This window comes from Sus scrofa, chromosome 1 (genome assembly GCF_054392235.1).
Source record: "Sus scrofa isolate SSC_HxYL_T2T_F1_AM1 chromosome 1, Sscrofa_HxYL_maternal_Yorkshire_Landrace_v2.0, whole genome shotgun sequence".
In the NCBI taxonomy this organism is placed as follows: Eukaryota; Metazoa; Chordata; class Mammalia; order Artiodactyla; family Suidae; genus Sus; species Sus scrofa.
In genome coordinates, this window is record NC_139383.1 from 170,198,902 (window position 1) to 170,219,798 (window position 20,897).

At 38.0% G+C, this 20,897-nt stretch overlaps 1 protein-coding gene across 12 annotated transcripts in view; it reads left to right on the plus strand.

The window, feature by feature from the left end:
- The window catches only part of PIGN (phosphatidylinositol glycan anchor biosynthesis class N), a 99,210-nt gene extending 78,810 nt beyond the window's left edge, over positions 1-20,400 (plus strand). For all 12 annotated transcript variants that reach the window (XM_021099773.2, XM_084977283.1, XM_084977309.1 and 9 more), the window contains 3 exons: positions 1,270-1,312; positions 3,889-3,941; positions 18,117-20,400. In XM_021099773.2, coding sequence (XP_020955432.1) covers positions 1,270-1,312; positions 3,889-3,941; positions 18,117-18,240 — 220 coding nt within the window. In that variant the 3' untranslated portion in view covers positions 18,241-20,400. The remainder of the gene's footprint in view (positions 1-1,269; positions 1,313-3,888; positions 3,942-18,116) is intronic.
- The last annotated feature ends 497 nt before the right edge of the window (positions 20,401-20,897 follow it).

The following is a 20,897-nucleotide window of genomic DNA, read 5'->3' on the forward strand; positions in this document are numbered from 1 at the left end:
GGAGACCTCTATGAGGAGACATTTAAGCAGAGACCTGTATGGACCAGAGGCATCATTACATGACTATCGAAATAGCTAAAATAAAAAGTAGTGATATCACCAAATGCTGGTGAGTGTGCAGAGAAATTGCTCTTATATGTTGCTGATTGAGATGTAAAATAACACAACTACTCTGAAAAGAGTTTTACAGTTTCTTATGAAACTGAACGTACAACACAATCTAACAATTGCACTCAGCTATTTTTCTTAAAGAAATGAAAACTTGTGTTTGCACAGAAACTGTGCATGAATGTTTATATAGCAGTTTTATTTGTAATAGCCACAAACTGGAAACTACTCTGATGTCTTTCTGTACTTGAGTGGTTCAATAAATTGTACCTCCATACAATGGAGTACTACTCAGCAATAAAAAGGAACAAACTATTGATACAAACAGAACCATAGATTAATCTCAAGAGAACAGTGTTGAGTCAAAAAAACTCAATCCCAAAATGATACAGATGATTTAAATGATTCTATTGGCATTCCCTTTGTAGTGAAATGGGTTAATGATCTGGCTTGTCTCTGTGGCATTGTCAGTTAGATCCCTGGTCTGGCATGGTGATTTAAGGATCTGGCATTGCTACAGCCATGGTGTAGGCAGCAGATGTGGCTCAGAGTCAGTCCTTGGCTCAGGAACTTCTGTATGCCGCGGGTGCAGCCCCCCACAAAAAAAAAAAAAAAAGAAAGAAAAAAAAAGAAAAAAAAAAAAGAAGAAAAGGATTCCATTTATGCAATATTCTTAAAATAGCAAAATTATAGAAAAGGAGAACAGATTAGTGTTTTCCAGGGGTTAGGAATTAGGCAGGAAGTGGCAAGAGGAGGATAAATGTAGCTATGAAACAGTATCATGAAAGATCCTTATGATGATGGAAACATACCGTACCTTGCTAATATCCTGCTTGTAATATTGTCCTACAGTTTTGTAAGATATTACCAGTGGAGGAAACTGGGCAGAAAGTATGTGGGATCCCTTAATTCATGTCCCTTTTATACCATGAAATAAATACTCAAAGTGTTAAGTAGCATTTTTGAAATCTAACCCATCACTGTAGGACAGTAGTCCATGATAATGAAGAAAGCTGGAGAGCTTTTGTCAATATAGTATTTTCAGAAGCAAAAATACTAATAACAGAATATTAGGTTATTTGATTATTCTCGTTTTGATTTTAATGTGCTTTTAAAATATGCCTGTCATATTTCATGCATTTTTTTTTAATTTTTTTCCAGTCTTTTTCTCATGGTTATCATCATATCAGACGTTATGGCTTTGGTAAGACACTATTGGATATTCAATATAAAAAAGATTGAGAAGCTAAGTGCTGAGTTAATTTAATCAAGTATAATATGAATGCATTTCTATACATGAAATCTTTAGATATTGAGTTACCAGTGCTGGCATAATTTACACATAAGTCAATTTCTTTTTGTATGACTTAGATGCAATAAGAGTGTTCTTTTTAAGATGTCAAACGTCTTCTAACTTCACTTATTTGAATCTGTCATTGTATTCCTTGTCTTGTATGATGCATTGTGTCTGAAATGAAACTTCCATAGGAAGTTAACAGAAAAGGCTAACTTTAATTTTTTTTTTTCACTTTTTAGGGCCACACTTGTGGCATAAGGAAGTTCCCAGGCTAGGGGTCGATTCAGAGCTATAGCTGCTGGCTTGCACCACAGCCACAGCAACGTTGGATCCAAGCCGCATCTGTGACCTACATCACAGCTCAAAGCAACGCTTTGATCCCTAACCCAGTGAGTGAGGCCAGGGATGGAACCCGCATCCTCATGGATTCTAGTCATATTCATTGCTACTGAGCCACGACGGAAACTCCTGAAAAAGCTAACTTTAGACTTAGGTACTGTATCATTTTCCTACTTGAAATGTTGATTTTTAACTTTTTTCTCAGAATGAAAAAGAAAGGAGAAAAGAGGGGAGGAGGAAGGAAAGAGGAAATTGAGCTTCTCAAGTGGGAAGATGTTACTAAGGTGATAGCTTTCATAATGGGTTCTAGTGAGGAACAGGTAGATGGGCCTCTTACAGCAACAAAAAGAAGAACCTACACCTGCAAGTTCAGAGGGTTCCCAAAACTACCCTCAGATTTGGTAACTCGCTAGATAGACTCACAGAACTCCCTGAAGACTGTTATATTCGCAAGTATGGCTTATTACAGGGAAAGGAGACAGATTAAAATCAGCCAAGGGGAGAGATGCAGAGGGTAGAGTCTGGGGTAGGGGGTGGATCCAGATGTGGAGTGATGGCCGTGCTCTCCCCGGGGAAGCGGGACAGCAGTGCTCTCTGAGCATCAATGTCCGACAGTGCACATGGAGTTTGGCCACCCAGGCTCACAAGATCCTTGGTGTCCAGACCTTTATTGGGGCTCAGTCACATATTGTTCCCATGACTGACCTTTAATCTCCAGTCCTTCTAGAGATCGAGCTGATAATACACAGCTCAAAGCCCTGAACATAAATCACATTATTAGACCATCGAGTAGCTGATGTCCCCCAGGCAAAACACTCCTATCAGGCAGGGCTGAGTAATCACCCCTTAGTAGCTGAAGGCAAAGGCCAGGCCTCTCTTTTTTATTTTATTTTTTAAATTTTAGTGGCATATAGTTGGCTTACAGTGTTGTGTTAGCTTCAAGTATATGGCAAAGTGAATTAGTTATATGTATACATATATTCTTTTTCAGCTTCTTTTCCCATATAGGCCACCACAGAGTATCTCTGTGCTATACAGAGTAGGTCCTTGTTATATCTAATTTTGTATATAGTAGTGTGTCTGTAAGGCCAGGGCTATCTTTAAGTAAGGTTAATTCTTCACTACACAACATCTTAAGCTAAAAGTGATGAGAAACAGCTCTGAGGGTAACTTCCCAAATCAGATTCCTGGTCACTTTATTCAAATGAGAACATTTTCATGTTGTAGCAAACTGAATATCTTTCCGAAATTGACCACACATAATGTTAGAACAAATCAGTTTTTCTCACAAAGTGGCATGTAGGCAAAGACATGCTAATAGAAGAGAATTTAAATTCTCTGATTAATTTTAAATGAAGAGTCAGACTGCTCAGATTAACTTGGAGAGTCATGTGTGGCCTAACTTCCACTTACTTGACTGGCATCATGTCTGGCCTCTCCCTCCTTGTTTTTTCTACCCAGTTCACGTTGGACCTGCTAAGCTCTACCTGGACGCTTGATGTTTATATAGGTTACTCTCTCTGTTGGAAACATACTTCTCCTCCGATCTCTCCACCTCCTCTTTCATCTGACTCTTACTTGTCACTTAGATTTTTAGACTTTTTATTGGGACAGCCCAGATGCGGTACATACCCCTTCCTCTGTGCTCCTGTACTTGCCTGTATTTCTGGCGGTAACACTCATCACACACACACATGCATGTGCCTGATAATTTGACTGAACAATTCCCTAGATTACAAATCTCCTGAAAGAGGGTTTATCACCAGGATATAACATTGTGATTAGCACATAGTAGGTGATCGGTGAATATTTGCTGGTGAATAGACAACGTGATTCCTTTCACTGAGGACTTTGGTATTATTTACTGTCTTTTATTAATTGGGTTGGGTTTTCTTTCTTGTTATTCACAGATGTTACTTTTGTGTTTATATGATCGAATGGTAATGCTATTTCTAGCTTTTAGGCAATGGCTCATTTTTGTCCAAACAAAAATTTCAATAAAGGGCATATTCTTTTTTTTTCTTATTGATCCCCTATGGTTCTAAGGGGTCAAAAATCTGAAAGATATACTCCTAAAATAACATTGTTTTAGACTCTCCATAGCCTTTGTTTTTAATGGAGCCATATTTTGTTTTATTTTTCAGCATTTTTTCTTCCTTATCAAAGATTTTGGCAGCTGGCTTGATATCGGAACAAGGTATGGAATATATTCACATGGAATTCTTAAGAGTGCATTGAAAAAAGTAACAAGTTATCTTAGTGTAGAAAGTGTCAATTTGATATTTAAGGTAAGCATAACAAGTAGCAATTCTTTTCAGCCTAGTGAAACATGTCCCTCCAGTTCTTGGCATTAACACATTATCAAGTGTTTTCCTGGGATGATGTGGGGATAGGTGTTAGGTCTGAGATAAATGCAGGACAGCAGAAAAGAGCAAGAGAAATTGCTTGAATCCAGGGTCTCCAAGGAGATCACTCTTCTCTTAACCTCTCAGTCTCTCTTTAGAATGATTAAGCTGTTCAAGTTGCCATCTGAATTTTCTGTGGCGGTTTACCTTTCATGTAATCATTATATGCCTCCTAGAATCTTTAGTAATGGGAACATTTTAACATGTGATACCTATAAGATTGATCCTTAAAGTATAATCTGGGAGTTCCCATCGTGGCTCAGCGGAAATGAATCTGACTAGGAGGCATGAGGTTGCAGGTTTGATCTCTGGCCTCACTCAGTGGGTTAAGGATCCAGCATTGCCATGAGCTATGGTGTAGGTCACAGACACGGCTTGGACCCTGCGTTGCTGTGGCTGTGGTGTAGGCCAGCAGCTATAGCTCCAATTGGACCCCTAGCCTGGGAACCTCCATATGCTCATAAATTCCTTCTCTTTGTGGGAAAGAAAGAAAGTTGATCCTTTTGCCTTTTTGTTTTCAAATGCATTCAGAGACAAAATCCATTTTTATAGAGTAATTTTATTGCATTTAGTCAATATTCATTCAGTGCCTTGGGTTGCCAGGAGTTGAATAGCATTGGGTGAGATATTCTGTTAAATGTTCTCTCTTCTGTTCCTGCTTCTTAGGCAGCTCAGGCTGGTACTCCCTTGTTATTTATATAAATGTCTGCCTCTCTCAGTAATCAGATGATTTGAATCTCTGTGATTCCTTGTGTGTTAGGCACATAAATGGTACTGCATAGATCATTGGCTTTGTTTTCATTAGTCTCTGAAGTTTGAAGCTTAGGGAAAGTTTTAATGTGTCCTTACCAGCCCAAAGTGGCCAGGCAGATAGTGGGTCACAGCATGGGCTTTAGACCAGAGCTCCTGGAATTAATCTCTTTCTGTCACTTTTTAGCTGTGAGACCATCAGCAAGTGGCTTAATGTCTCTGATCTCTTCCCTGCCTCTACTTGCAGTCATTTTGAATGAGTTAATCCATGTAAAGCAGTTTAGCACAGCGCCTGGCATCAAATAAGCTTCAATAAGTGGAAAATATTATTATTGATATTATTCTGCAGTTCTGTTTTTTTATCCTTCATGGTGTTTCTTATATTTGGCTATAAATTACCCTCCCCATAATTTGATTAGCTTATTTTTGTTTTAAACTAGTTACAATTTTGTTTGGAAAACATTCTGACAAAATATAGCATTTTTGTGTGGGAGACTTTTTGTTTTATTTTTAATTATGCCAAAATGTACATAAAATCTACCATCTCAACCCTTTTTACTTGTACAGTTCAGCAACATTAAGTTCATGTTGTTGTGCAACTATCACCAGCATCCATCTCCATAATTACTGATCTTGCAAAAAAACTCCCCATTCCCTCCTCCACCAGCCCTGGCAGCCGCCATTCTGCTTTCTGTTTCTGTGTACTTGTCTACTCCAGGATACCTCACATAAATGAAATTATACAATATTTGCTCTTTATGTGACTGACTTAATTCACTAAGCATAGTATAGTCAAGGTCCATCCGTGTTATAGCATGTGTCAGAATTTCCTTACTTTTTTAAGGCTGGATAATATTCCATTGTATATATAGGCCACATTTGGTTTATCCACTCACCCATCATGGACACCTGGGTTACTTCCATCTTTTGGTTGTTGTGAATAATGCTTCTATGAACATGGTGTGAGACTTTTTTGATGGTAGAAATCTGCATTGGTTTTGGCTCTAAAGAGGTGCCATGGGATAAAAATGATATAATTTTTGCATGAAGATATGCATCATTAATATCTGTACAGCATCATTAATTTATATTACACAAATTAAGGATCTGATATTTTCTGATTAGCTTGAGGTTTATCTGTACATGGCAGATTTTTTTCTTCAAAGTACAAATTTCACTGTTACTACCAGTAATAACAGGCACAAAACACAAAGCATTTTTAAATGTGCATAATCTCAATTCAATCGGGCAAATATTTATTGATCATCAACCATAGGTCAAGTAACATACACTCTCCCGCTCTCAGGGAGCATACGGTTGGAGGAGGAAACAGGCTCATAAGCAGGCAGCATGGTGCAGTGTGAGAATTTCTAGAATAGTTTCTTAGGTGCTGTGCGGACTTTAGTCAGGGCATCTAGCTCAGCCTTGCAGGGTAAGTAGGGAAGGTTTGTCAGAGTCTAAACATTGTAAGAGTAGGGTTTAGAAGAGCTCACTGGGGAGTCCCTTTGTGGTACAATGGGTTAAGGATCCAGCATTGTCAGAGACAGGATTAAGATAGTGTAATAGAAGGAGTGGAGCTCAACTTCTCGCCTTAAAAAAACAAAATTTACAACCAAATACTGAGCAATCTTCAACCAAATGGACCAGAAACTTTCAAAAAGATATTCTACTCCAGAAGACAAAGGAGGCCACATCAAGAGGTAGGAGGGGAGATTACATGATATAAGCAACCCCATACCTCCCAGATGGGAAGCCCCACAAACTGGAAACTAACTGGTTCGCAGAGACTCACCTACAGGAGTGAGAGTTCTAAGCCCCATGTCAAATTCTCACGTGTGGGGATCTGGCACTGGGAGAAAGAGCCCCTGGAGCATCTGGCATTGAAGGCCAGTGGAGCTTGTGCACAGGAGCTCCACGGGACTGGGGGAAACAGAGACCCTATTCTTAAAAGGCACACACAGACTTTCACGTGCACTGGGTCCCAGGGCAAAGCTAAGTCTCCATAGGAATCTGGGTCAAACCTGACTGCAGTTCTTAGAGGACATCCTGGGAAAACAGGGGTGAATGTGGCTTGTTGTGGGGAAAGGACACTGGAAGCAAAGTTCTCTGTAATATGCAGCAGTGTGCTTTCTCTGGAGGTGGCCATTCTGGGAAAATCTGGCCCTACCCATCAGCGCTGAGAAGCCCAAGGCCAAACAACAATCCAGGTGGGATCACAGCACCGCCCATCAGTAAACAGGCTGCCTAAAGACCGGCCAGGCACACAGCCTCCTCTAATCCCACCCAGAGACTAGGCCCCACCCACAGAGGGATAGGAATTAGCTCCACCTACCAGTGGGCAGGCATCAGTCGCTCCCATCAGGAAGCCTACAGCAAGCCCCTATACCAACTTCAGCCATAAGAGGGGCTACAACTCTATTATCTGTAAAAAGGTCACCACACCAAAAACCTATAAAAATGAAAAGACAGAGAACTATAACTCAGATAAGGGAGAAAGAATACCACCCCAGAAGATCAGCTAAGTGATCAGGAGATTCTCAGCCTCCAGGAAAAGGACTTTAGACTGTTGATGCTGAAGATGATGCAAGATATTGGAAATAAACTGGAGGCAGAGATGGATAATTTACAGGAAACACTGAGCAAAGAGATGCAGATATAAAACTTAAACAAGAAGAGATGCAAAATACAATAACGGAAATAAAAAATGCACTAGAAGCAGTAAACAGCAAAATAGAGGAGGCAGAAGAACAAATAAGCGAGGTGGAGGACAGATTAGTGGAAATCACGGATGTGGAACAGAAAAGAGAAAAAAGATTGAAAACAAATGAAGAGAGTCTCAGAGAACTCTGGGACAACGTTAAACACACCAACATCCGTATTATAGAGGTGCCAGAAGGAGAAGAGAGAGAGAAGGGGATAGAAAAAATATTCGAAGAGATAATAACTGAAAAATTCCCTAACATGGGAAAGGAACCACTCACTCAAATCCAGGAGGCACAATGAGTACCATATAAAATAAACACCAGGAGGAACACCTTGAGACACATGTTAATCAAACTGACCAAAATTAAAGACAAAGAAAATCTTGAAAGCAGCTAGGGAAAAGAAACAAGTAACATACAAGGGAACCCCAACAAGGTTATCGGCAGATTTTTCAGCAGAAACTCTTCAGGCCAGAAGGGAGTGGCATGATATACTGAACATGGTGAAAGGAAAAAACCTCCAACCAAGATTACTTTAACCATCAAGGCTCTCATTCAGATTTGAAGGAGAAATCAAAAGCTTCACAGGTAGGCAAAAGCTAAGAGAATTCAGGAGTTCCTGTCGTGATGCAGTGGAAAAGAATCTGACTAGGAACCATGAGGTTGCGGGTTCGATCCCTGACCTCGTTCAGTGGGTTGAGGATCTGGCATTGCCATGAGCTGTGATATAGGCCACAGACATGGCTCAGTTCCTGTGTTGCTATGGCTGTGGTGTAGGCTGGCAGCTGTAGCTTTGATTCAACCTTTGGCTCAGAAATTTCCATATGCCACAGGTGCGGCCTTAAAAAAAAAAAAAAGCTAAGAGAATTCAGCAACACTAAACCAGCGTTACAACAAATACTAAAGGAACTTCTTTAGGCAGAAAAGAAAAGGCTGCAACCAGAGACAAAAATACCACAAATGAAAAGGCTCAGCAGTAAAGGTATATATACAGTAAAGATACGAAATCATCCATGCACAATTATGCCACCAAAATCAGAAATTGTGAGAAGAGGAGGGTACAAATGCAGGACACTGGAGATGCACTTGCAATTAAGAAACCAACAGCTTAAAACAATATCTTATATAGAGAGACTCATATCAAAACTTCAGAATAACTGCAAACCAAAAATCTACAACTGATACACAAACAATTAAGAAAAATCAACTCAAATACAACAGTAAAGATAGTCATCAAACCACAAGAGGAGAAAACAGGAGAAGTAGGGATGAAAAAAGAGCAACAAAAACAAATCCAAAGCAATTAATAAAATGGCAATAAGAACATATATATCAATAATTACCTTAAATGTGAATGGACTCAATGCCCCAACCAAATGACACAGAGTGGCTGAATGGATACAAAAACAAGATCCATATTATGCTGTCTTCAAGAGACCCACTTCACTTCCAGGGACACATACAAAATGAAAGTGAGAGGATGGAAGAAGCTATTTCATGCAAACGGGGATCAAAAGAAAGCTGGAGTAGCAATATTCGTAACAGACAAAATAGACTTTAAAATGAAGAATATTTTAAGGGACAAGGAAGGTCACTACATAATGATCAAAGGATCAAGCCAAGAAGAACATATAACAATTTTAAATGTCTACGCACCCAACCTAGGTTCACCACAAAATATAAGGCAACTGCTAACAACCTTAAAAGGACAAATCAACAATAACACAGTGACAGTGGGGGACTTTAACACCCCACTTACAGCAATGGACAAATCATCCAGACAAAATCAATAAGGAAACACAGGCCCTGAATGAAGCATTACACCAGATGGACTGGTGTAATAGATATTTATAGGACATTCCATCCGAAAGCAACAGAATACACATTCTTCTCAAGTGTACATGGAACATTTTCTAAGATTGATCACATCCTGGGCTACAAATCCAACCTCAGTAACTTTAAGGAAATTGAAATCACATCAAGCATCTTTTCCGACCACAACACTATATGACTGGAAATCAACAACAAGAAAAAAACTGCAAAAAACACAAACACATGGAGACTAAACAACATGCTACTAAACAACCAATGGATCACTGAAGAAATCAAAGAGGAAATTAAAAAATACCTAGAAGCAAATGACAACAAAGATATGACACTCCAAAACCTATGGGATGAAGCAAAAGCCATCCTAAGAGAAAAGTATATAGCAATACAAGACCACCTCAGGAAACAAGAAAAAGCTCAAATAAACAAGCAGCTCAAGAGAGAAGAACAGACAAGACCTAAAGTTAGTAGAAGGAAAGAAATCATAAAGATCAGAGCAGAAATCAATGAAATAGAAATAAGGAAAACCATAGAAAAAAATCAATGAAATGAAAAGCTGGTTCTTTGAAAAGATCAACAAAATTGACAAACCCTTAGCCAGACTTATCAGGAAAAAAATAGAGAAGACTCAAATCAATAAAATTAGAAATGAAAAAGGAGAAGTAACAACAGACATCACAGAAATACAAAGGATCATAAGAGACTACTGTATGCAACCATATGCCAATAAATCGGAAAACCTAGAAGAAATGGACAAATTCTTAGAAAAGTACGATCTTCCACGACTAAACCAAGATGAAATAGAAAAGATGAATGGACCCATCACAAGTACTGAAATTAAAACTGTGATTAAAAAACTTCCAACAAACAAAAGTCCAGGACCAGATGGCTTCACAGGTGAATTCTATCAAACATTCAAAGAAGAGCTAACACCTATCCTTATGAAATTATTTCAAAAAATCGCAGAGGAAGGGACACTCCCAAACTCATTCTATGAAGCCACCATCACCCTGATACCAAAGCCAGACAAAGATACCACAAAAAAAGAAAACTACAGGCCAATTTCACTGATGAACATCGATGCAAAAATCCTCAACAAAATGCTAGCAAACCGCATCCAACAATATATAAAAAGGATTGTACATCATGATCAAGTGAGATTTATGCCAGGGATGCAAGGATTCTTCAATATCCACAAATCAGTCAGTGTGATGCACAACATTAACAATCTGAAGAATAAAAGCCATATGATCCTCTCAATAGACGCGGAAAAAGCCTTTGACGAAATCCAACACCCATTTCTGATAAAAACCCTTCAGAAAGTGGGCATAGAGGGAACCTACCTCAACATAATAAAGGCCATATATGACAAACCCACAGCTAACATCACTCTCAATGGTGAAAATCTGAAAGAATTCCTGCTGAGATCAGGAACAAGACAAGGATGTCTACTCTCACCACTACTATTTAACATAGTTTTGGAAGTCCTAGCCACAGCAATCAGAAAAGTAAAAGAGATAAAAGGAATCCAAACTGGAAAGGAAGAAGTAAAACTATCACTATTTGCAGATATAATGCTATACCTAGGGAATCCTAAAGACTGTACCAGAAAACTGTTAGAGCTCATCCATGAATTTGGCAAAGTTGCAGGATACAAAATTAATACACAGAAATTGACTGCATTTCTATATAGTAACAATGAAAGATTAGAAAGAGAAATTAGAGAAGCAATCCCATTTACTATTGCATCCAAAAGAATAAAATACCTAGGAGTAAACTTACCTAAAGAGACAAAAGACCTGTACTCTGAAAACTATAAGATACTGATGAAATAAATCAAAGATGACACAAATAAATGGAAAGACATACCATGCTCTTGGATTGGAAGAGTCAATATTATCAAAATGACTGTACTACCCAAGGCAATGTACAGATTCAAGGCAATCCCTGTCAAATTACCAGGGACATTTTTCACAGAACTTGAACAAAATATTTTAAAGTTTGTTTGGAAGCACAAAAGACCCAGAATAGCCAATGATATCCTGAAAAAGAAAAATGGAGCTGGAGGAATCAGGCTCCCAAACTTCAGACTATACTACAAAACAACAGTCATCAAAACCATATGGTACTGGCACAAAGACAGACATATAGATCAGTGGAACAGGATAGAAAGCCCAGAATTCAACCCACGCACCTACAGCCACCTCATCAATGACAAAGGAGGCAAGAATATACAATGGAGAAAGACAGCCTGTTCAATAAGTGGTGCTGGGAAAACTGGACAGCCACATATAAAAGAATGAACTTAGAACACTCCCTAACACCATACACAAAAATAAACTCAAAATGGATTAAAGACCTAGATATAATACCAGATACTACAAAACTCTTAGAAGAAAACATAGGCCAAACACGCTCTGACATAAACAACAGCAACATCTTCTCAGATCCACCTCTTAGAGTAATGACAGTAAAAACAAAAATAAACAAATGGGACCTAATTAAACTTAAAAGTTTCTGCACAGCAAAGGAAACCCTAAACAAAATGAAAAGACAACCCACAGAATGGGAGAAAATCTTTGCAAGTGAATCAACTGACAAGGGATTAATCTCCAAAATTTATAAACACCTCATACCACTCAATAACAAAAAAACAAACAAGCCCATCAATAAATGGGCAGAAGCTCTAAACAGAGGATTCTCCAAAGAAGACATACGGATGGCCAAAAAACACATGAAAAGATGTTCAACATCCCTCATTATTAGAGAAATGCCAATCAAAACCACTGTGAGGTACCACCTTACGCCAGCCAGAATGGCCATCATCACCCTCTCCACCTCAACCTTGGAGCATCAATTGGGGCAATTTCAGGAGAGGGTGTGGAGAAAAAGGAACCCTAGTACACTGGAGAGGGTGTGGAGAAAAAGGAACCCTAGTACACTCTTGGTGGGATTGTAAATTGGTGTAACCACTGTGGAAAATAGTATGGAGATTTCTCAGAAAACTAAAAATAGAACTACCATTTGATCCAGCAATCCCACTCTTGGGCATCTACCCAGAGAAAGCCATGACTTGAAAAGACACATGTATTCCAGTGTTTATTGCAGCACTATATTCAATAGCCAAGACATGGAAACAACTTAAATGTCCACCAACAGAGGAGTAGATCAAGAAGATGTGGTACATATACACAATGGAATATTACTCAGCCATTAAAAGGAATGAAATACGGGCATTTTTAGCCACATGGATGGACCTAGAAATTATCATGCTAAGTGCCGTCAGTCAGACAATGAGACACCAACATCAAATGCTTTCACTGACATGTGGAATTTGAAAAAAGGACAGAATGAACTTTGCAGAACAAATACTGACTCACAGACTTTGAAAAACTTATGGTTTCCAAAGGAGAAAGTTTGAGGGGTGGGGGGGTATGCTGGGGGTGTGGGATGGAAATCCTATACAATTGGATTGAGATGATCATTGTACAACTATAAATGTAATAGATTTATTGACTAATTAAAAAATGAATAAATAAAAAAAATTTTAAAGCTTTAAAAAAAAAAGAAAGAAATCTTAGTGGAATTAGGCTTTCTAAATGAAATTGCCCCAATTGATGCTGCAAGGTTGAGGTTTATATTCCTGCTGCTACTCTTGTTGGTGAATTAGAATTCTAAAATCTTTCCTTTGCATCCTACACAGCAATAATGGCATTTAGTGCTGCAGTGATCCATGTGATACAGGTCTAATGGGCAGAAGTGGTCCATGCATCTTCATAAGCACCTAATTGATTGCCATGAAGAGGCTTGGATAGTGGGGGAAAATACACAATAAGATTCAAAACTAAAGCACCATATAATAAGGTTCACATATCAAAACTTCATTATCCTACATTTTCCTGCCTTTTATTTGTGAGAATGTTGCTTTTAAGTTTCGGTTTTCTAATTATTCCTACGCAAATATACATTTGAAAAGCTGAGGTGTTCCTTGTCATGTTGCAGATCTTATTAAACTTACTGGCAGGACTCCCTTAATGGGAACCAGGGTTATTTGAATTGTGGTCCTGCAGTGGTTTCCTTTTGTGATAAATTTTATTTCCTTTTGTTATTAGTAATAAAGTTAATAACTTCAGTTATTCACAGGCATGGAATGTTGTCCTTTTGTCCTCACTGTTTTATTGCTTTATACATACAGAAATGGTGAGAATCTGTCCCAGAATTACAGAGAGATCTAGGAGCTAATCGCCTGCATGAACACAGTCTGACATGTGTCTGTAATGTCCATAGTGTCGTCGTGGGCACTGCAATGGGTTTTCAAAATAGACTAGAGAGATTACTCAACTTTATTTTCAGCTTAATAAATAAGTAATGAATCTTTAAAAATAAAGATTTCATTGCTAGGACATGAGTCAGGGTATCTGTTTATGAGGATAGTCCAATATGTTTGAAACGCATCTTTGGAGCCAATTTTACCAGAATTAAATTGAGGCTTTTAAAGGAATACATTCCAGTCAGTGTGATCACCTGAAACGGCAGATATAAGTTCAGTGGTTTTCTGGAGGATCTTATGGCATCAGGTGTTTTTTTCAACAGCCAAGTGAAAAATATCCTCCCCAAGCCATGAAACTGAGTTGGGCTGACAGAGCTGTAATTTAGTATTTTCTTCTTTTGTTCTTTTACACGGTTTCTTCACTTATAGCAGGCCATAAACTTTACAGAGTATTGCCTTTTATATGGCATACTGAGAGAACTGCAGTTTTTAAACTAGAGGGAAAATTCCTTTGAGGTATTTTTCATAGCTATAAAAACATGTATTTAAATTTATCTTCTAAATGTATTTGATATGAAGTGAATAGTCAGCATCATCAGTTTAAACTCTGGTTTGATAGCAGTATTCATTTGGACTTTGCTTCCTGCATGCACTGTTGTTATACCTTATTAAAATACAAATGACAACTAACATATCATTTCTTTTTAGGTATAGTGAAAACTTATTAAGTTCAATAATATTTTAATATCCTCCTAATAATATTTTAATCCTAAATGTAATTAATAAGTGCCATAAAATATCTTTGACTCTTGGAAATGAATACTAAGCTTTTTAAAATCAGTGATTCTTGGCATTCACATTGTGGTGCAGCAGAAACAAATCTGACTAGGAACCATGAGGTTGAGGGTTCTATCCCTGGCCTCGCTCAGTGGGTTAAGGATCCAGCATTGCCATGAACTGTGGTTGTAGTTTACAGACATGGCTCGGATCCTGCGTTGCTGTGGCCGTGGTGTAGGCTGGCAGCTGTAGCTCCTATTTGACCCCTAGCCTGGGAGCCTCCATATGCCCCTGGTGCAGCCCTAAAACACAAAAAATAAAAAATAAAAAAAAAAATAAGTGATTCTCAACCTTTTTCTTCCCTAGTACATCTGACAGATAGGACCTGCTTCTATTGCCCATTTTTATGAGAAGTATAATCAGTCTTTCATCACCCATTGTACGGGTTGAACAGGCCTGCCTGGTTATTCTGTATGCCCCTCCACACACAGACGCTGTCCCTCATTACTATCGCATATGTACACCTTGAAAATTGCTGATTTAAGTGATGTCAAAATAGTCACAGGGAGAGAGTGGGAACAGCTAAGCTCATTTCAAGTTGAAATTTGATGCTTCTTTAACTCTGCTTTGCTGAAATGACACCAAGACTTGATTGATGGAGAATATTATAGACGGAACGCCTTAGACTCAATTGGATGAAGATGATGAGCTTCACAACTGTTCCCTGCCAACGATGGTAGCTTAAATGAACCAAGAGTCCATGATTTCAGGCCAAGGAGATAGGTGATATATGGAATACATTTTATAAATAGACTGTCACTGAATTTGAGGATTTGTCATCTACTTTCTGGTTTTACAAAATTTACTTTGTTAAGATTTCAAGTCATATTTAATATTTTAAAGTTTTTAAAAATATTAAAAGTGGCGATCCCATCATGGCTGAGCGGAAACGAATCTGACTAGTAATAATGAGGACGCAGGTTCAATCCCTGGCCTCCCTCAGTGAGTTAAGGATCCTGTGTTGCCATGAGTTATGGTGTAGGTCGAAGATGTGGCTCAGATCTGGTGTTGCTGTGGCATAGGCTGGTAGCTATCGCTCTGATTCGCTCCCTAGCCTGGGAACCTCCATATGCCACAGGTGTGGCCCTAAAAAGACAAAAATTAATTAATTAACAGTAATAAAAGGCCTAAAAGTGGCAGTAAAATTTAACAGAAAAAAAAACATGCTAGAATATAATCTTTTCTTTCTTTTTGTACAACTTATTAATTTACATATAAAAATCATCCACTTTAAAGTTTTGAAGGACTTAAGTCACTTTGGAAATTTTTCAGCAGATTTATGGAGTTGTGCAACCATCACCACAGCCTCGTTTTTTAATATTTCCATCACTCAGAAAATTCCCCTGTGTCTAATTCCTGTCTATGCACTTCCCATAGACAGAAATCACTAATCTGCTTTCTGTCTCTACAGGTTTTCCTGCTCTGGACATTTCAGTAAATGGAGTCATACAATATATAGTCTTTTACATCTGGCTCTTCCAGTTAGTGTGATGTTTTTGGCATTCCTTTATACCCTAGAATGTATCAGTATTTTTTCCTTTTCACTGCTGAATAGTGTTCCATTGTATGGATATGCCACATTCTGAATGCAACCTTTTACAGTCCTCATGGTTTTCCTTCATCTACCTGCCTCCTGACCTCCTTGCCTGGATTCCCCATGGAACCAGGGTCAGACTGGCCTGTTCTGGATTTAATCATCAAAGCTGTAGATTGGGCAGTTTGCATTCCCTCACTTGCTGATCTCATCTCTGACTCCAAACTCTGGTCCCTGGATTGGCAGTAAACATTCTTATAACATGAAGAAATTGTGATCATTATATCCAGTTTATTGGATTAAGGATTTTTGATCTCAGGAACTGTTGCAGATTTTGAAATGTCCTATGAGAAGCAGAAATGGGATAAAGTTGACAATTTCTGTGGTAATTATGAGCTCAGCCTAAGAATGTCCTAACCAGTCCCTTTCCAAAGAAAATATTATCAAACTATAAAGCTTTACAATTGAAGGTTCGTAAAAGCATATAACAATACCAAAAGTAAATAAATTAATAATTGCTACAGTAGAAGACCCTTCCTTCCTAGCCTTCAGGGGCCTTTCCTATGACAGCACACTGAAGCTTTGCTTAGGTTGGTCTAGGGCCAGCAATTTGACATTTGGAGGCAGCCCACCTATTGGACTGGAGTTACTGAGAAGGAGGGAGGGAGCCCTACAGGCCTCTTTTCTCTTTTTTTCCTTAGTTTCCACTGTTTCTCTAAGTGATGGACCTGGTTTACATGCTTCCCAGTTGTCCTAAGACCTGTTCCCTGAGGCTTGTCCTGGGGGCCATTCTTGGGTAGGGTTTCTTTAACTCGCACCAGGACCCCTCTTGTTTGCTGGTGGCAGAGGAGAAGAAAGGAGAGAAAATATGACCTTCTTTCATCAAGCCACCTTGGCTATAGGACTGCTAAACATTCCCTTCACCTTTGTCGAAGGGCAAAAAATGTGGGAATCTATTACGAAGTTAGATAGTTAATTGTAACTCTGATGGGCATTGTAAATAAATAGCTTGCCAATCTGCACTGTAGCTTAGTTTGGGCAATACTGCACTGGTGTCACTGGGGGAAGCCTCTGCCTTACTGTATATTTGTCAGATCTAGATCCTAAGTTTCTTTCCATATTTCCAAATTTATCATCAAGCCATGTTCTGTGTAGTTCTGTGTTAAAAAAGAGAAACTGAGAGGTGGGAACTAGGATTGAGTAATTTTAATAGTATTTTTCTACCTTTTTCCAAAGTCCGACAGATAGTAGTTTTGACTCTGGGATTACTAGAGAGATATGTCCTTTTTCTTTTGCTTAGATCCTTTGACTAAAACTCTCACTGCTCTGAATTTGAGCTTGAGTAACATTTTTCTTTCTTTGTGGCTGTGTACTCATCAGAGTACTTCTAACTTATGTCAAAACACGGGATAGCATGGTCTAGAATACCAGAATACCTAACTTGGAGAATTTTGGGACGTCTGTGGATATTTTTCAGAAGGTATAAGAAATAGAGGGGGAAAATTATCCTTATTTTTCTAAAAACTAGATTCTGAAATTCATTTTCTACTGGTGGCCAAAGAGACTGGTACTGCTAATACCAATCAGACATTTTCATATCATAGTTGTTGGAGATATCTCAAAATATTATCTATGTTCATCACTACTTCTACAACAAATTAGTTCTTTTTAACATTTTGATATCTATTTCAAAATCACTGGTATCCTTTGTAATTCTGTGTATTTTATATATACAGTCTAACCTGAACAACACAGGTTTGAACTGCACGAGTCCACTAATGTGTGGATTTTTTTTTCTATAGTAAATGCTGTAGTACTACAAGATCTGTGGTTGGTTGAATCCAAGGATGCCAAACCACAGACACTTAGGAAATTAGGATGCTGAGAATCAACTATAAAGTTATACTGCTCAGAGAATTGGCGCCCCTAGTCCCCAAGTCATTCAAGGGTCAGTTTTAAATTTAGAAACATTAGTTAGAGGAATCTTATGCTTTTCCTTATGTGTGTTCTCTCTGCCTGTAACATGTTTCTTTTTCTTTTTCTGTAGTATCAGCCACTACGTGATTGTCATGTCCATGACCATCTTTCTGATGTTTCTCAATGGCCTGGCACAGATACTCACAACAAAGAAACTCAAACTGTGGGGCAGACCCAAAAGCCACCTGATATGATGTTGCCAAAGCCATCATTCAGCATCCAGATCCTGTTTCTCATCAGCTTGTCAACTAAAATCTTATCGAGGATTCGTTCAGAAGATGGATAATGATATATCACATAGTCTGCTCATATAAAGGAAATTATATATCGATTCTGAATTTATAGGTTACCTGGAATAAAGGAGCTTCCATTCTCTTTAGGTTCCACATGTATGAAATAGTGGTTATGTCTGTGGACAAGCAGAGTAAAGCATTCTCCGTTTTCATTTTTTCCTTTAGTTGGCAACTTTTCTCACCCATGCTTTTGAGCACCTGTGACAATCTGGTCCCTAACTGTACAGCTTCCTGTATTATATGCAAAGGAGAATGTGCTCCTGAGGGGGTAGTTCTGGTCACATCCAAAATCAATGCACTGGCTGAACTTGAAGGAAATCACCAGGTGGCACCATAAATATTTATAAACTCCCAGCACTGGTTTTACAAGTAATTCTAACTACTAAACCGCACTAGAAAGACAATCAGGTTGTGTTATTTCATATTTTCCTAGAGTTCCAGTAGAAAATGTTTGCAGGTGCTTTTCATTTTTCTCCAGTATGCAGCAATACTATTTTATGCTTTTTAGTGCTATTTTTAGGGTTTTCATAGTCAATCAGGTAAATGCAGATTTGACCTTCACTTTTTTTTTTTTCATTTCTAGATTCTTATGGAATTGCTGAAAGTGGAAAAGTAGAAAGTGCTTGGTATTTCGTCCTGTCCATGAAAGAAAAAATTTAAATGATTAGTTTTCAATTATAGACTCAGTATCCCCATAGCTTTATCTCTCATTGTTCCAACAGAATTCCTTAAATCACTGGTTATACTTTGTGATGGTATCATAAGAATCAGTGTGAAAATTGCTTTTTTTTTCTGGTTATGAGAGTCTAGCTCAAAGGCACAGATTTGCTCTCATTAAATTTCCATTCATAAACTAATTTTAATGGATAAAATATTTTGAGGGTAATTTTTATTTGGATTTTTCATAAAGTGACCTTTATATATATCACTATGGACTTGGCCTTTTGTCATGGTGTACCAATAAAGTTTGGCTGATGCTAAGCTTTCTCGGTCTGAGTCCCATTAAAAAAATAATAATTGCTTTTTTTTTTTTTTTTTGGTCTTTTGTCCCTTTAACACTGCATCTGCATCATATGGAGGTTCCCAGGCTAGGGGTCTAATCAGAGCTACCGCTGCCGGCCCACACTACAGCCACAGCAACGCTGGATCCTTAACCCACTGAGCAAGGCCAGGGATCAAACCCACAACCTCATGGTTCCTAGTCAGATTTGTTTCCACTGCACCACGATGGGAACTCCAATAACTGCTTTTGAATTAAGTTATAGCATCACTAATTCACATTAATGATGAAGAAGCTCCCTACAAATTAGTAGATTTTTCAGAGTGGCAGGTGAGTAAACAAATACAGTTAAGAAGTTTCAAAAATCAGTTTGGTAAAATGTACTTTAATTCCTATGTATGATGAACCATAGTTATGATTAACTTGTGCTAGTACTTAATTCCTATGTATGATGAACCATAGTTATAATTAATTTGTGCTAGAAAGCATTATAGTACAAGTAAAGAAAGATGTATTGATAGCAATATCAAACCTCATGTCAATTCATAATATAAAATCTAGGTGGACAGCTAAGAAGCTGCTGTGGCAGAAATGGTATTGGCAGATGGAAAACCCATGAACTTTCACTTTGCCTCAAAGGATTTTCGATCAGTCTTTTCACAAGTCAGAGAAAACTGACTTTATAAACACTTGTTATTCTTCCTTTTATGTCTGGTTTTGCCTTTCATCTTTTTTCAGATTTTCACACAGAGGAATTAATGAATATTTTATTACAACATGGTAAAAGGTGCTCTATGCTTTATCATTATTTTGCTCTATGAAGCATGTCTTTTTCTTAATATTGTTTCAAGTCAATGTGAATTTACAAAACAGGGATAGCTCTTGCAGTGCCGCTGGCTGGCCTTGCTATACTGTAACACGACCTCACAGACTCATCTGGAAACAGAGTTTGCTAGATGGGCCTTTTATATTGTGCAGCTTCTCAAAATATCCTGGAGTGTTTTAAAATGCATATTTTTATATTGAATGACAGAAAATAAATAAAATTTCAGTAAAATATATTTCTGTTTCAGGCATTTACTTTCTTATTCTCACTATGAATACCAGACTTTCAAATCAAGACTTAAAACATTTGCTGATAAACATTTGTTTAAATTAGGAATTGCCGTAAGAATTAAAGTGAGCGTATCAGGTTGAGAAGATTTTAAACAACAAAAAAGCCACACTATGTCACGTGTCTCACAGTATGTCCCTTGTCACACGAACCATGAATAAATCTTGGAGGAAACTCTTAAGGGTTTAGGAATCTGTCTGCAGCCTGTCTGTAATTTACCTATACTTTAATTCTCTGTATTATTATATTTAATGTGCTGTATTTAGAACATAAAATGCTTTTTTAATTTTTAGGGAAATAAAGCTATAAGAGGTATTATTGTTTCACAATAATCCCCTTAAAATGATTTAACAATGACAGAGCTGTACTACATACCTAGAAAATCTGCTTATCACTTATGACATTTTTTCTCATGGTAATCTCATTCCAGGGGGTCACTGTGGA